General features: G+C 48.6%; 1 protein-coding gene across 1 annotated transcript in view; it reads left to right on the forward strand.

Moving 5' to 3' along the window:
* The window catches only part of BOD1L1 (biorientation of chromosomes in cell division 1 like 1), a 449,046-nt gene that overhangs the window by 142,889 nt on the left and 291,564 nt on the right, over positions 1–14,593 (forward strand). The window contains exon 6 of the mRNA XM_086964081.1: positions 2,933–3,105. Coding sequence (XP_086820207.1) covers positions 2,933–3,105 — 173 coding nt within the window. The remainder of the gene's footprint in view (positions 1–2,932; positions 3,106–14,593) is intronic.

Genomic DNA, 14,593 nt, shown 5'->3' on the forward strand with positions numbered 1-14,593 from the left:
GCGGCACCACACCTCATTACTGTGGAATATCTAAATTTGCTGGAATACTATGTGAGAAGGTGGTTCTGTCCATTTAGTTCGCCTGCATTTTTTGCTTTTTGATCACCTGGTTTTTGACCTTTTACTGTGGGAGACCCTCATAACCTGTGACTCACCCACGGTAACCTCATTGCAAAATGGACTTTGCCTGTTTGCTGCCAGTGTCCGCCTTGTAAGGAAAGGCCGCTGCAAAGCAGCCAGGGGCACTAGGCTGGTTGCATGTGGAAACATGTGATGACTGTGTGTAGCAGACCCCTGTCGTGCGTGGCCCAGGAACTGCGCACACATAGCCGGGCGCAGAAGTAGCTAGGCAGGGTTGGGTTAGTGACCTGTACTAGGCTTTATAATATGGGGGTACACACATAGAGAAAGTCAGTGGGCTTTACTGTTGTGACGGTAGTGCTATGGGATAGGCTGCTTTAGGCCACAGCTCCAGTTCCCTTTGCTCTACAGACTCCAGAGTCACACCAATGTGAATTGTAACCTGTGTGAAAATAACAATTCTGTAAAGGCCAAAAGCATAACTGTACAGTTATCCAGGAATGCCACGTTTCTATATCTCAACTCAGGATCAGAACCCAGGCCTGTTGTCACCCTGCAGGCCTAATTACGTTTTTCTCCGGCGACAGGAACAGAGGCCTCCCCCACAAAAGGGAGCAATTACCCTTGATTAGGTCAGCTTCTCAGAGGTAAGGGGAAGGGTGGAATGCTCTGCATCAGTCATCCAGCTGTCATATGCCACCTTGAAGTTTGGCGCCTTTGTACTCCGCACCAGCGACGAAGTGCATGGGCCCCGCCCACCGTGTTCAGTTCTACCTCTGCGGTGGGCCAAGGCCCGGAGGCTGCTCCCAAAAGAAAGGAAATGTGGGGAGCGCCGTTGTGCTTTCAGCATGAGAAGTCTGACGGGTCCCAGGACACCAGCCCTGGGCCCCTGGAACTGAGATATATTGAGGGAGCGCCATCGCGCCCACTCGCGATGCCGGAAGGGGCCCAGGACCCCATCACTGGGCCCATGAAAAATACTTACTAGGGTCACCATCGCGCCCCCCACGAAGGCGGGAGGGGACCCAGGACACATCCTGGGTTCCTACAGCAGAAGAGGAAGGAAGGAGTGCCACAGCGCTATTCCACCCCCTCCAACCCCCCATCCCCATGCCCCTGGGAGCGGCCAGGTGTGGGCTGCCCAAGCTGCTCTCCAACCAGAAAGAGAAGCTGCAGGGTGAAGCTGCAACTAAAAAGAAAAAGAAGCGGCTTTTCCTGGGGCAGTGGACTGCTCTGCATCAGTCAGCCAGCTGACTTATGCCCCCTTGAAATTTGGCGAACTTTGTTCTCTGCACCGGCGATGAAGAGCATGGTCCCCACCCGCTATGTTAAGTTCTGCCTCAGGGGTGGGCCAGGGCCTTTGGGGCTGCCCCCGAAAGAAAGACGTGGTGAGCGCTGTTGTGCTTTTAGCAAGAGAAGTGGGACGGGTCCCAGGACCCCATCCCTGGGCCACCGGAACTGAGATGTATTAAGGGAGCACCGTCGCGCCCCCTCGCGATGCGAGGAAGGACCCAGGACCCCATCCCTGGGCCCCATGAAGACTACAAGGGGGGCACCATCGCGTCCCCCCTTGAAGGCGTGATGGGACCCAGGACCCATCCATGGGTTCCTACAACAGAAGAAAAAGGAAGGAGTGCCACCGCGCTATTCCTCCCCCTCCCCCCATTTCCCTGCCCCTGCGTATCCCACCTTCAACTATGACTATGTCTGGGAGAGCAGGAAGGTCAACAGCATAGTGCATGTCTGCTCCCAGTATCAGACCAACAAGAATGCTGTTGCCGGCTCCTACGACAGCATGTCAGTGTGCTGGCTGAGCGAGAAGACGACAAGCGGCCAGAGGTGGGCTCCACGAGCTGCTCTCCAACCAGAAAGAGGAGCTGCGTGAAGCCGCTATGAAAAAGAATGAAACACGAAGGAAAAAGAAGCGGCACTTCCCTGCGCCGTCGGGGAGCCACAACTATTGTATTCACTAACCCCATATAGAGTGCCCCATAATGCCCTGTGGGGCCTGTCAGTTATGCCACATTTGGGAGCAAATTTCGCTAATTCTGGGGTTGTGGTGGCCACAGGCGAACGGGGTCACCACTACATGGATAAAAAAGTGTGGGGGAGCTGCAGGAGCAACCAGCCCCTCCCCAAGAGATGTACAAGAGTCTTCACCCTAAGTTAGGAAAGACTTAAAAGGGATAACCTCTCAAGAGTTTTGAGCTGTTTTTAATACTCACTCTATTTTGGAGCTTTTGCTATTCAGCTTAAGATTGATGCACCCTCTAGGAGCCAAGACTATGGCTACATTTCTTGTGGCCTGAATGAGTACAAGGTGAGTTTTCCTATTGCCAAACACCTTCTAGGGGTGAAAGGCTGTAATTGCATAGTTAGTGATCACAGAAGTGATGTCCTTTAAGGACTAGGTTTAAGGTGCAGTATTTTCATATTCATAGTCATTAACCATGTGTACTGCAGACAGTAAAGGACAAATGTAGACCCATTACTTGTGCAGGCGACACAACTAATGGCTCATTTTTTAACATACTATACTAGAATACGAATTCAGTAACTACCAGACTCTCTGAGATCTTTTCTATGCCCTTACCTAATGGTTAATACGTTGTTAAGGCTGACGTTTCAGTCTTAACTCAAGGTGTTGTGAGGAGCTTTCGAAATGGTAATGGGAGTAGCCTATTTAGACTAAAGGACCTTACTTGGTACAGGTGAGTAAGCTTTATTTGTAGCTTTCGGTACTGATGATTTTACCCTCCCACTTATTCCTAGTTTCAAACATTATGATTAAACAATTCATTGTCAAAGACAAGAAAACAGAAAATTAATCTTTGTATTTCCATTGCTATAGATGACGATGAAAATGGGGATTCCCAGAGTAAAACCAACCCTCAAACAGCCGAGCAAAGTGATGGGAAAACAAAGATTGTACGTCATTCGTATGTGCACAAGCCTTACCTTTATTCAAGATATTACAGTGATTCAGATGATGAACAGACAGTGGAGCAACACCGCCAGTCTATGGTAAGTTTTACAAAACTTTGATGCTTGTTTAATTTTACTAGGTCTAGTCAGTTGAACCCCTGCAGGTATACCAATAAAAATAAGCCACACATTTCAACAGAGCCAGTTACCTGTGGATTCATTTAAATTTTCTTTTTAAATTGCAGCAGATACTGTGCCAGTGCTTAATCATTTTGTTTCCTCACTTTTTATTTTGTGGCATATCAAATTAAACGTTTCTCCACCAACTATATTGCTTTTTTCTATTTATTGCACTAAATGTGCTCATGAGGCAGGTATTATAAAAGTGTAGTAAAAAAAATTCTCACCCTTCCCTCCACTTTATAAATTTTAAATGTTGCTAAATAAACACTTAAATAGAAAATAATCAAATGTAATATACCAATTGAAGAGGTATTTGGAGCCATAATAAAGTCACGTGCTATTTTTGCAGTCCTCACTTTGTTGCGGATAAACTTTTTTTTTAACAACTTTGTGTTCAATTTATAACATCGGGACAGATGAATATATATAATCACTGTTTTAATTTAAAGGAAGCAAATGTATCTATTGTTATTTAGTTCAAGAGTTGTGCAGTTTTTGAGAATCTAAATAAACGTCCTGATCCAGATGGAAGTGCATGCTTGAAGTAGTTTATTTATTTATTTTTAGAGTTTTCTATAGCGCAAACTAGAACCGATTAGGTTATCAGAGCGCTTTACATAGCACCAGTTCCGTTACATGTTATCACAGCAGTTTACATAGGATCAGTTACGTTACACATTTCAGGAACTTGAACCGATTAGGTTATCCAAGCGCTTTACATAGCACCAGTTCCGTTACATGCTATCAAGGCACTTTACATAGAATCAGTTACGTTACACATTTCAAGAACACATTTCTTTTTGTTCTAATGAATAGGGTTATCTCTTCACACGGGGGAAGGGATACACCTGGCTATATTCCAACAGTCACACCGGCGACTAGTCGTTACAGCTATAACTCTAAACACACGGGGGAAGGGATACCTGGCTATATTCCAACAGTCACACAGGCGACTAGTCGTTGTAGCTATGGCTCTAAACACAGGGAGGGGATACACATGGATACAATATAAGAATCACATAGGATATTAGTCATTAGAGTTATCTTCTATCTACACAGGAGGGATATGATTGGAGACACTCTAACGGTCACATAGGGGTGGTAGAGAATACATAGGTCCACTGCAAATACTAATGATAAGAGTCAACTACGTACACATAGGAAGGGATATGACTGGCCAAACTCTAGGAGACGCATAGGGGTGGTATATGGTGTAAGGACTTCAGCGAATACCAAGGCTTAGCATTATTGCAATCGGTCAAAGGTCTACTGCATACACCAGTGATTAGAGTCATCTCTACACACATAGGGAGGGGATATGACTGGATAAGCTCCAAGAGTCACATAGGCATGGTATATGGTGCAAGGTCTAAAGCAGATACCATTAACTAGAGTCACCACAACAAGACCAAAGCAGAGTTCCGTAAGTGTGGATGCAGCCACAGCACAAAGGGAGGGTGGGAGGGATGCAAGGGCATGGAGAGAAGGGGAAGCACGACAGGGAGGAAACATTTGAGGATCATCCACAGGGAGAGGGCTAAGGCCAGGGGCATGGTAGGGGGCCAGAGTCCAGAGAAACTGTCCGAAAACAGCAGCAAAGTGTCGGTCAGGACCGAGCCAAAGTCAAGAAGTCCAGCAGAGAAGGTGGGAGCCCAGGTGAGAGATGACGCCGGAGGCCAGCCGCAGGCACGTCGCCATCCTGGAGAGCCTGCAGCCATCCGACTCGGTGGGCGTGAGAGAGCGCAAGGTGGCGAAGGTGCAGATGCGATCACGCGTTGTCCGTAAGGCGCTGCCACGGCAGCTGGTGGGCCGTGCGTGGATACAACCGCCCTGGAAGATGTGTGGCCTCCGGGAGCCACGAGCAGCACATTCAGAGCACCCGAGCCATTGGTGCCATGCTGCAGGGGGGGGAGGGGTGAGCGATCCAGGAGATCCGGCTCATGCTGAAAGACCACGGGGAAAAACTGAAGTGGCAGAGGCCCCCAAACGACAGCAGGACGGGTGGCAGGCCCGACAGCCTGAGAGAGGGCCGCAGGATAGGCAAGAGGCTGGGGGGAAGTTGGGGCGAGCCAGAAGAAGCGGCGATAGCCATCCGAGGGTCGCCGCCGGCCGCCATCTTGGAGTCAGGCAGGCGCTGGGAGGATTCCCTCAGTGGGGGACACCGCCGAGTTGGGGCTAGACGGTGCCGTCGGCTGCTGCGACAATCAGTGCGAGACTGGGCATGCCGGGGGAGCGCAGGTCGCAATCCTACCTCCCAGCGGCGGCCGCAGACGGCGGAGTCCACGGCGAGATACCGCCCACCATTTTGAGCGCCACCGCACCTCTCCTCCTTCTCCTCGGGAGACCGGACCCGTACGCCAAGCCAGGAGCGACTGCCGCCGCCCAGCAAATGCCCCAATTGCTCCGCTACATGTGAGTAAAAAGGGGGGATCCGAAGAAGGGCCAGAGCAGCCCAGAGCCGGGTTTGTGCAGCTCGTGAACCGGGAGCCGAGGTGATCCCTGTCCGCTCGGCTCCCGGCTCCTCCTCTGGCAGAACCAAACTTCAGACTTGGAGAGTCCGATACAGGCTTAAAAATGTAAAATTCCCAGTGAATATTTGCCCCAAGGGTTTTATGTTGAGCAATTATTACACAATCCTAAACTTAAAGCTTGTGTAGGGCAATTCGTTTGTAAAGCCATCATTCTTTTCAGAACATCATCTTCAGATTTATTCCCAAAAAGGTATATGTATTAAGCCTTGGAGACACAACAGCATATAAGAGGAGCGCAGTGGCACCGTTATCCGATAGAGCTTCATTGAATGCAAAAGATGTCTTTTTTTTAAATCGCATTATACCTTTTTTGTATACAACCTTTATGAGATAATACTAGTGTGTCTTCTGCTGAATATGAAGATTTGCTGAGCTGTTCTTTGTGAGAACCATGCCACGATATGTACAATGATTGGACATCTCCATTTCATTTTCATGAAATCTCCAACTATAATTTGCAGATTCTTGAAATTTAGAAAAAACTACCACTTTGCTTTTGGTATTGTTGACTTTCAGAACGTGGTTTTGTGCAGTGGAATCTATAGCAGCAAGACATTGCTGTTGGCCAGTGGGTGTTGGATCAAGAATGATGACATTATCTGCAAATAGCAATGTATGAATAACTCAATTAACCATAAGTGGTGGGAACTTTCTAGTCCTAGAAAACATTTAGGAAAAATCTAAATCGTAAAATGAAATAAGAGGTGGTGCTAAAACGCATCCATATTTTAAACCTTTCTGAGCAGTAATCAAAAGTCATACGTTTATATGAACTCAAGCATACCCAGAACCATGTTTCGGTGAGTAGTTCAATCAACAGTTTCAAGAAACAAACATGGATTCTCCACAAAATTAATTTGCCTACACTAATCAAAGCCATGATAAAATCAATATGAGCTGCTTGAATGGTTGATGTTTAACAATATTATATTTGTCTAAGATTATGTACCACGGCTATTCAGTCGAAAATGTTGAACATGAAAACCAGATTGTTCTTAAGGGAGTATCACACTGTCCGTGACTAATCCTGAAGATGTTCAGTAAGAATTTTCAAAATAGCTTACAGATGGTGTCCAAAAGGACAGTTGTCTGTAATACTGCGGCACAGCTGTAGCACTGTTTTTAGGAAGAGGGGGAATAATACTCCCACTGCATGAGTTTAGTAATGAACCTAACTGATAACAGTCCCTGAACTAAAGATATAAAAAAGGTACCCCAACTCCATGGAGCCTTTCTTTTGGCCTGGCATTTGCCAAGGCCTTTTGATTTTACTAAAATTATGTGTGTAATATAAAGGGCCTCCTTAACCTATTTAAACACCACACCTTCAATCTCAGCACCCATTTTTCCACCATTTATACTTTGATCTAGTTATCCATGTAGCCTCCCACACCTGTACACATATAGTCTACCATTGTATGTGTGGCCGTATACAACTGGTCTGTTTGTATTTGTCCCTCACCATGTGTTGCTTGTTTTTGTGTACATTTGGGCTTGTAGGTTTGCTGGTCCAGTGGTGCTTTAGTGTGAAGTGTTATTTTTTGTGGTGTAAATGTTTTTATTGAATGTCCAGTCATACACAAACAATGTCACAAGATGCCAGCATTAACCCCTTCCATGCTGATGACGGCCGGGAGCCGTCATTGGAAACAGTGCTCGTGTGCGGATGACGGCTCCCGGCCGTCATGACCACGCCCTCGATCGGAATGTGCCGCTCAGGAGCGGAATTCCGGCCGCAGGCAAGGGGTTAATATGCCACCTACAATAGCTTGTAGAAATCATACATACATAAAAGGAGAAAAGATGTTACATTTCTGCCCGTACAAACATTTACCATCTATCATTTACCATTTATCATTTACCTTCGGCATTACATCGTAATATATACACGTGACTCCATCAATAAACAACTTACTTGGAAAAACAACCCTCCCTCCACCCCCCAGGGTCACCATAGGAAGCACTTCTCCACATATTACAGCATGGACTAATCTATGCCTCGCCCTAGACTAACTGCGGTATCCTCATTCTTAGGACACCATCGACCAGATCTCCTCATCGCTTCTTCAAAACCCCCCTGCCCACTCCACAAACCCCGACCAAGCAGCCATTAACCTCACCCAATGGCTATCCAACAGCGCCGACATCCTAGCACCGTTGAAAAAACGGCAAATCATTCTAGGCAGCAAGAAGGCCTCCTGGTTCAACGATGATCTTAAGAAATCTAAGAAACTCTGTCGCTCCCTCAAGAAGGCCTGGAAAAAAGACCCAAACACCAGCACCAGGGACGCCTTCAAAAACGCCACCCGCATACACCACCAACTAATCCGATCTGCCAAGAAAGACGCTTTCAAGGACCGACTAGATAACAACGCCCACAACAGCAAGGAATTATTCAACATCGTCAAGGAATTTACCAACCCCTCAGCCAACTCCAACGACATCACCCCTCTCAAGCCCTCTGCGACTCCCTAGCCTCATTCTTCCACAACAAGATTGCAGAAATCCACAACAGCTTCGACAACCGACCCGAAGACCAACCCACCCAACCCTCTGCAGGACCCCCACCCCCCTTGAACATCCTCAACGACTGGAACCCAATCACCACTGAGGACACCATCCGCCTGATGAACTCCATCCACTCAGGATCCCCCGCAGACCCATGCCCTCACCACATCTTTAACAAAGCAGACTCCATTATAGCACCGCACCTCCGAGACGTCATCAACTGCTCCCTCAACTCCGCTATCTTCCCGGAAAGTTGGAAGCATGCCGAACTCAGCGCCCTTCTGAAGAAACCTACAGCTGACCCCACCGAACTCAAAAACTACCGCCCCATCTCGCTCCTTCCATTCCCGGCCAAAGTCATCGAGAAAGCTGTCAACAACCAACTCGCCACCTTCCTCGAAACCAACAAGTCCCTCGACTCCTCACAGTCCGGCTTCCGAGCCAAACACAGCACTGAGACCGCACTCATCGCAGCAACTGACGACATTCGAACTCTGCTAGACAACGGAGACACAGTCGCCCTCATCCTCCTCGACCTCTCCGCAGCCTTTGACACAGTTTGTCATAGCACCTTAATACAACGCCTCAAACATCGGAATCCAAGGAAAAGCACTGGAATGGATCACCTCGTTCCTTGCCGGAAGAACTCGGAGAGTCCGCCTTCCACCATTCAAATCAGAAGCCACAGAAGTCATCTTCGGAGTGCCACAAGGATCTTCACTCAGCCCCACCCTCTTCAACGTATATATGAGCCCCCTCGCAGCCATCGCACGCCAACACAACCTCAACATCATCTCCTACGCTGATGACACCCAACTGATACTATCACTCACCAAAGACCCCAACACCGCCAAAACCAACCTACATGAAGGAATGAAAGAAGTAGCCGAGTGGATGAAGTACAGCCGTCTAAAACTGAACTCCGACAAAACTGAAGTCCTCATCCTTGGCACCTTCCCCTCCGCCTGGGATGACTCTTGGTGGCCAGAGGCCCTTGGAAAAGCACCCATCCCGACGGACCACGCACGGAACTTAGGTGTCATCCTGGACTCCTCACTTTCTATGAACAGACAAGTCAACGCCGTCTTATCTTCTTGCTTCAATATTCTTCGCATGCTCAAAAAAACATTCCGCTGGATCCCCACCGAAACTAGAAAAACGGTCACCCACGCACTGGTCACGAGTCGCCTGGACTACGGAAACACCCTATACGCCGGTACCACCGCAAAACTCCAGAAAAAACTCCAACGCATCCAGAACGCGTCAGCCAGACTCATACTAGACATCCCGCGTAAAGACCACATCTCTGGACACCTGAAAAACCTCCACTGGCTCCCCGTTAACAAGAGAATTACTTTCCGCCTCCTAACCCACGCACACAAAGCACTCTACGAACTTGGACCCGAATGCCTCAACACACGACTTTCCTTCTACACCCCCTCCCGCCACCTACGATCCTCCAACCAAGCCCTTGCAACTGCACCTCGCATCAACAAAACCACCATGGGAGGCAGATCCTTCTCCTACCTGGCAGCTAAAACCTGGAACTCACTTCCCACTCACCTTCGCCTCACTCAGAACCACCTTACATTCGACAAGTAACTCCTCACCCTCCTCAAGCGCCTTGAGACCCCCTTGGGTATGTAGCGCGCTATATAAATCTCTTGACTTGACTTGACTTGACCCTCAGGCAGAGCCCCTGCTTTTGGACTCCCTTCACCGGTTTGAACACACCACAACCTTGCATCCTCTTCTAACCTTTCGTCTCTGCGAAGACTTTGCATACAAATCAATTCTGCTGTGACCGACTCTCTGGGATCTTTAGCCCAGTTTCCTATTTTGGGGGGTTGCGGGCTCATCCACTTAATTTCAATTTTCCTTTTAGCTAGCACCAGCCCCAACTGTAGGAACCTTCGTGTAAGCTTCCTCCCTTTAGGTCTGGGAGAAGTCCCAGGAGTACCTCCTTAATAGAATAGGACAGCGTCCACCCTGTCACCAACCTCAAGCTTTCTAGTATCGATCCCCAGTATAATTTCAATTCAGTACATTCCCAAGTCATATGTAGGAACTGGGCGTCGCACTGACCACACCTGGGACCTTGAATCTCACGTTGGAACTAATTTGTTTGACCCCTTCGTTTACCCGTTTCACTTCTGATTCCGCCAAGGGCTCCTCTAGTAACCTATCCCATTTTGCCTAAACCGGAAGTGGTTCTGCCGCTAAATCCTCTCTTAACGCCTTATATATAAGAGACACCAGTCTGGGGCCTTCTGCCAGAGACATAAGAACCTTAAGTGTTGCAGTCACAGGCGGTTCCTCCAGAAACATTGGCCAAAGCTCACATGCCTCTGCAGAAATCTTCACGTATTGGAGATACTGGCCAATCAGACATGGATTCTGCCTCTTCCCTTGTAAGGAACTGCTGCCCGAGTACATATCTCCCATCCTACTGCAACCTCCCTCCGTCCATTCAGTAATAGTCGTAGTTTGACTTATTCATTTGAACGGTACCACTGCCTATAACAGGGCCTCCGGAGCCTATGGCGCTCGTTTCATTACTGTGTTTACCACTGTCTCCCAGATCGCAGCCAGGCGTCGAATAAGATAAGGAAGTTGCACGGGTACCCTTGATCCCATCTTAGGGAGATCCGGTAAAGGAGTCCTACCATGGGTTCCATCCAGCAGCCGCTTCTCCCAATTATCATTGTCATCTAGCCACTGTACTGCGTGCTGTAACTGTGTCGCCATATAGTAAAGGCTCAATCTAGGAACCTCCAGCCCCCCTCGTTCCCAAGTCCTCTAATGTATCCAATTTCACCCTTTTTAGTTTAGAGCCCCATAAGAGGTCAACCAGCAAGCGATCCAGTCTACGAAAATACTTCCAAGGGATACGATAGAGAGAATTTAGATTAGTGTATAAGCAGGGTGGAAGAACCACCATTTTTTTATTAAGGCAACCCTTCTCATCAACGACAGAGGGTGGTCACGCCAAAACTCAATGGAGTTCTGAACCCCCATCACACATCTCCCCACATTGCGTTCTTGATAGTCTTCCGATGTGTGTGTCAACCTCACCCATAGGTAGCGGACAGTATCTACGACCCCGCTCATTCCACCACAGGTAGTTCACACTCCGAAGTGTCGTTCAGGCTTCCCATGGGGAAAAGTTTTGATTTCGTGGGGTTGAGACAGAGTCCCGAGATTTTCCCGAAGGTGTTTAGCTCCCTGAGGAGCTCTGGAACTGCCGTCTCAGGGTGTCGTAGGTATACCATAGTGTCATCTGCATACATGGACACCACGTGAACCATTGTCCCCAAATGGATACCCCATTGCTCCATCTGGTGTCTAAGAACAATCGCCAGAGGCTGCATCGAAAGGGCGAAAAGGAGTGGCGACAGGGGGCAACCCTGACGAGTACCCCGCTGGAGCTCTAGACCATCCGTTACCTGATTCCGGAGGCGGATCTGAGCCATTGGCTTGCAGGAAAGGAATTTCAGCCACCTTATAAATATTGACTCATAATCCCATCTGGGTGTTGAGTGGGATTATTTGTTGACCGTGCTCAGAGTCAAAGGCCTGTCGAATGTCCAATAGGCATAGGACCCCTTCAGAATCCTGAAGATTCGGCGCGTGCCATCAATGTGCGAGCCTTCGCAAATTGTATGTGGTATTCCGGCCCGGGACGAACCTGGACTGATCTGGGTGGACCAGTCTAGTCATATATGGCAGAAGACGTGCCGCTAACACACCATTTCATATTTTCTCATCGATATTTAGGAGAGAAATAGGCCTATAAGAGCTCGGGGGAGAAGATCTCTATGAGGCTTAAGAATCATGGAGACTAGTGCCCCCATCATAGTATTAGGGAGAGTCCCCTTGTCTAGCTCCTCAATATACACCTCATCTTCAATGGAGATGCTGATGGCTTGTCGAACTGCTGGAGGCCCTCCGAGGCTTTTGGAGGATGCACAGCTGCAGGAAGATTCTGGTTGTCATGATTGTCAAGACAGGAGCATGCAGGCAGGGTTCGGCGACAAAGTCCACTGGAAACCCCAGTTCTCACTTCTTCAGCTCTTCTTGGTCATCCTTCTTTTGTCAGGTGAATCTGAATTACTGGTATCATGGAGTACCTAAATACTGAATGTAGGGGTGTTGAGGGAAATATAGGATAGAAGCCAATGGGCCACATAATCCTGTCCCAGAGTTCCTAACTACGCCAAGATCAAGATGGTGGAATCCTTTTACTGTGGGGGACATCAGGCAGCCCACCTTAGGGGTGTGACTGGCCTTGTAGTACACCATGCCTCCTTGCATAGCTAATTTCCCACCTGTCCTGATGCCAATTGGTCCCCAGGGCATGTGGTGGCATCTTCCAGGTCTGAGGGAAGCTAGGGTTGCATATCAAAGGTAGCAGGAGCTTTGAAGCTCCATGTCTAGAAATGTTTAATCATTAGCCATCCTGTAGGAGGTGATGTGAACATCTTCTTCTGCAGGAACATATCTGATTATTGCCCCCTGGCTTAGGGCTGTAAGGCCTGCTGTAGGGATGACTTGCATATATTCCATGCAGTGTCTGTGGGCATGGGGCACAGGGTGTGCACCCTGTCATGTTTTCACTCTTGTTAACAACATTTCACGTAGCCTTCAACAGCAGTCTACATTGATTTTGGTGGCGGGTCCCTTAGCGTGGCACAATACATGCTGGAGCCCTTGGGGACCCTCTTTAGTGCTCGTACCCTAAGTACTGTGGACTTACAGAGGTGCCAAAGGTCTAATTGGGGTACAAACATAACGTTAACGTTAATGTTAATGTTAATGTTACCGGATTTCTAAAGCGCATAGCTGCCCGTGAGCGTCCCAGCGCTGAACAAGTACAGATGGAATGAAGAGAGAGGGAAGCTCACGGGAACAGCCATGTCTTCAGAGATTTTCGAAATGTCAGAAGGTTGGGTTGTGCGCGAAGGTCCGAGGGGAGGGAATTCCACAGCTTGGACGCGTTGTACGAAAAGCGTCGACCTCCTGAGCGTGTTCTATTGATCTTGGGTGGTCGAGTAAGGTGGGCATTAGATGATCGAAGGGGTCTGGAGGTGGTGTAGGGAGTAACCAGATCTTTAAGTATGGGGGGGGCTTTACCGTTAAGAATTTTGTGCGTAAGGCAGAGCGCCTTAAACTGCACTCTTTCTATGACGGGTAGCCAATGCAGCGCTCGAATGGCTGGTTTGGCCAAACAGCGGCTCTTGGTGTTGGTCAGAATCCTGGCGGCGGCGTTTTGAACTACTTGTAATTTAGTTGTAACTTTTCGCGGTGCGCCCAGGTACAGTGCGTTACCGTAATCCAACCTTGACAAAATAAGACCCTGGATCAAAAGTTTCCTTGATCGGAAAGGGAGCAGTGGTAGGATTTTCCGGGTAGAGCGCAAGAGACCAAAACAAACTCCAGCCGTTTTCCTTGCTTGGGTTTGCATGGTGAGATTTTTGTCTAGCCATAAACCAAGGCTTTTAATCTCGGGTTTGGGAGTTGGAGGTTTACCCATGCAGGGGGGCCAAAGAGAGTCTGTGTGGAAGTGGGCCTGATTCCCCATCACCATGATCTCCGTCTTGTCGCTATTAAGCTTCAAGTGAGATCTGTCCATCCAGCTGACTATGTCTCTCAGGCAGGAGTAGAGGTCTATGTTGAGATTTTTCTGCTGGGTGAGAGAAACCACCAGCTGCGTATCGTCTGCGTACGTCAGGAGTTTTATCCCATGTGGGGTGACTATCTTTTCCAGGGGGGACATATATATACGTTGAAGAGCGTAGGGCTCAAAGAAGAGCCTTGTGGCACTCCACAACGTATAGGGGTCTCTTTAGATGTATAATTGCCCTCTATCACCTGGAATGAGCGATCTTGCAGAAACGATTTCAGCCAAGACAGGGCGATGCCTGTGATCCCAAGATCGCTTAGTCGCTGGGCCAGGATCTGGTGGTTGACCGTGTCGAAGGCCGCGCTTAGGTCCAGGAGGATCACTGCCACTGATCTTGTTCTAGGGAAAGAGCACTGGCACCGGGGACCTGGTTAGCAAAATTGCATCACATAGCAGGGGTAAGCATCAGTAACCACTCTTGCCCGAACAAGGCATTTGCCTAAACCACGCATATGCGTGGTTAAGGCAAATGCTCTCTAGTGTTAGGTATTGGTGGGGTCTTGGAACAGGAGCGTCGGGAAGCGGGCACAGTCACAGACAGGTAAGTGGGGTTGGGGCCAGGTTAGATGGTCACTGGTTGGGGGGCGGTGGCAAGTTTTTAGGACTGGGGTCTGTGGGGGTGGCTATGGGGGGAGGTCAGTGTGAAGTTTGTTAGGGGGGCAGGGTACTTTTAAGAAGGGGG

This window comes from Lissotriton vulgaris, chromosome 3_2 (genome assembly GCF_964263255.1).
Source record: "Lissotriton vulgaris chromosome 3_2, aLisVul1.2, whole genome shotgun sequence".
NCBI classification, from domain to species: domain Eukaryota; kingdom Metazoa; phylum Chordata; class Amphibia; order Caudata; family Salamandridae; genus Lissotriton; species Lissotriton vulgaris.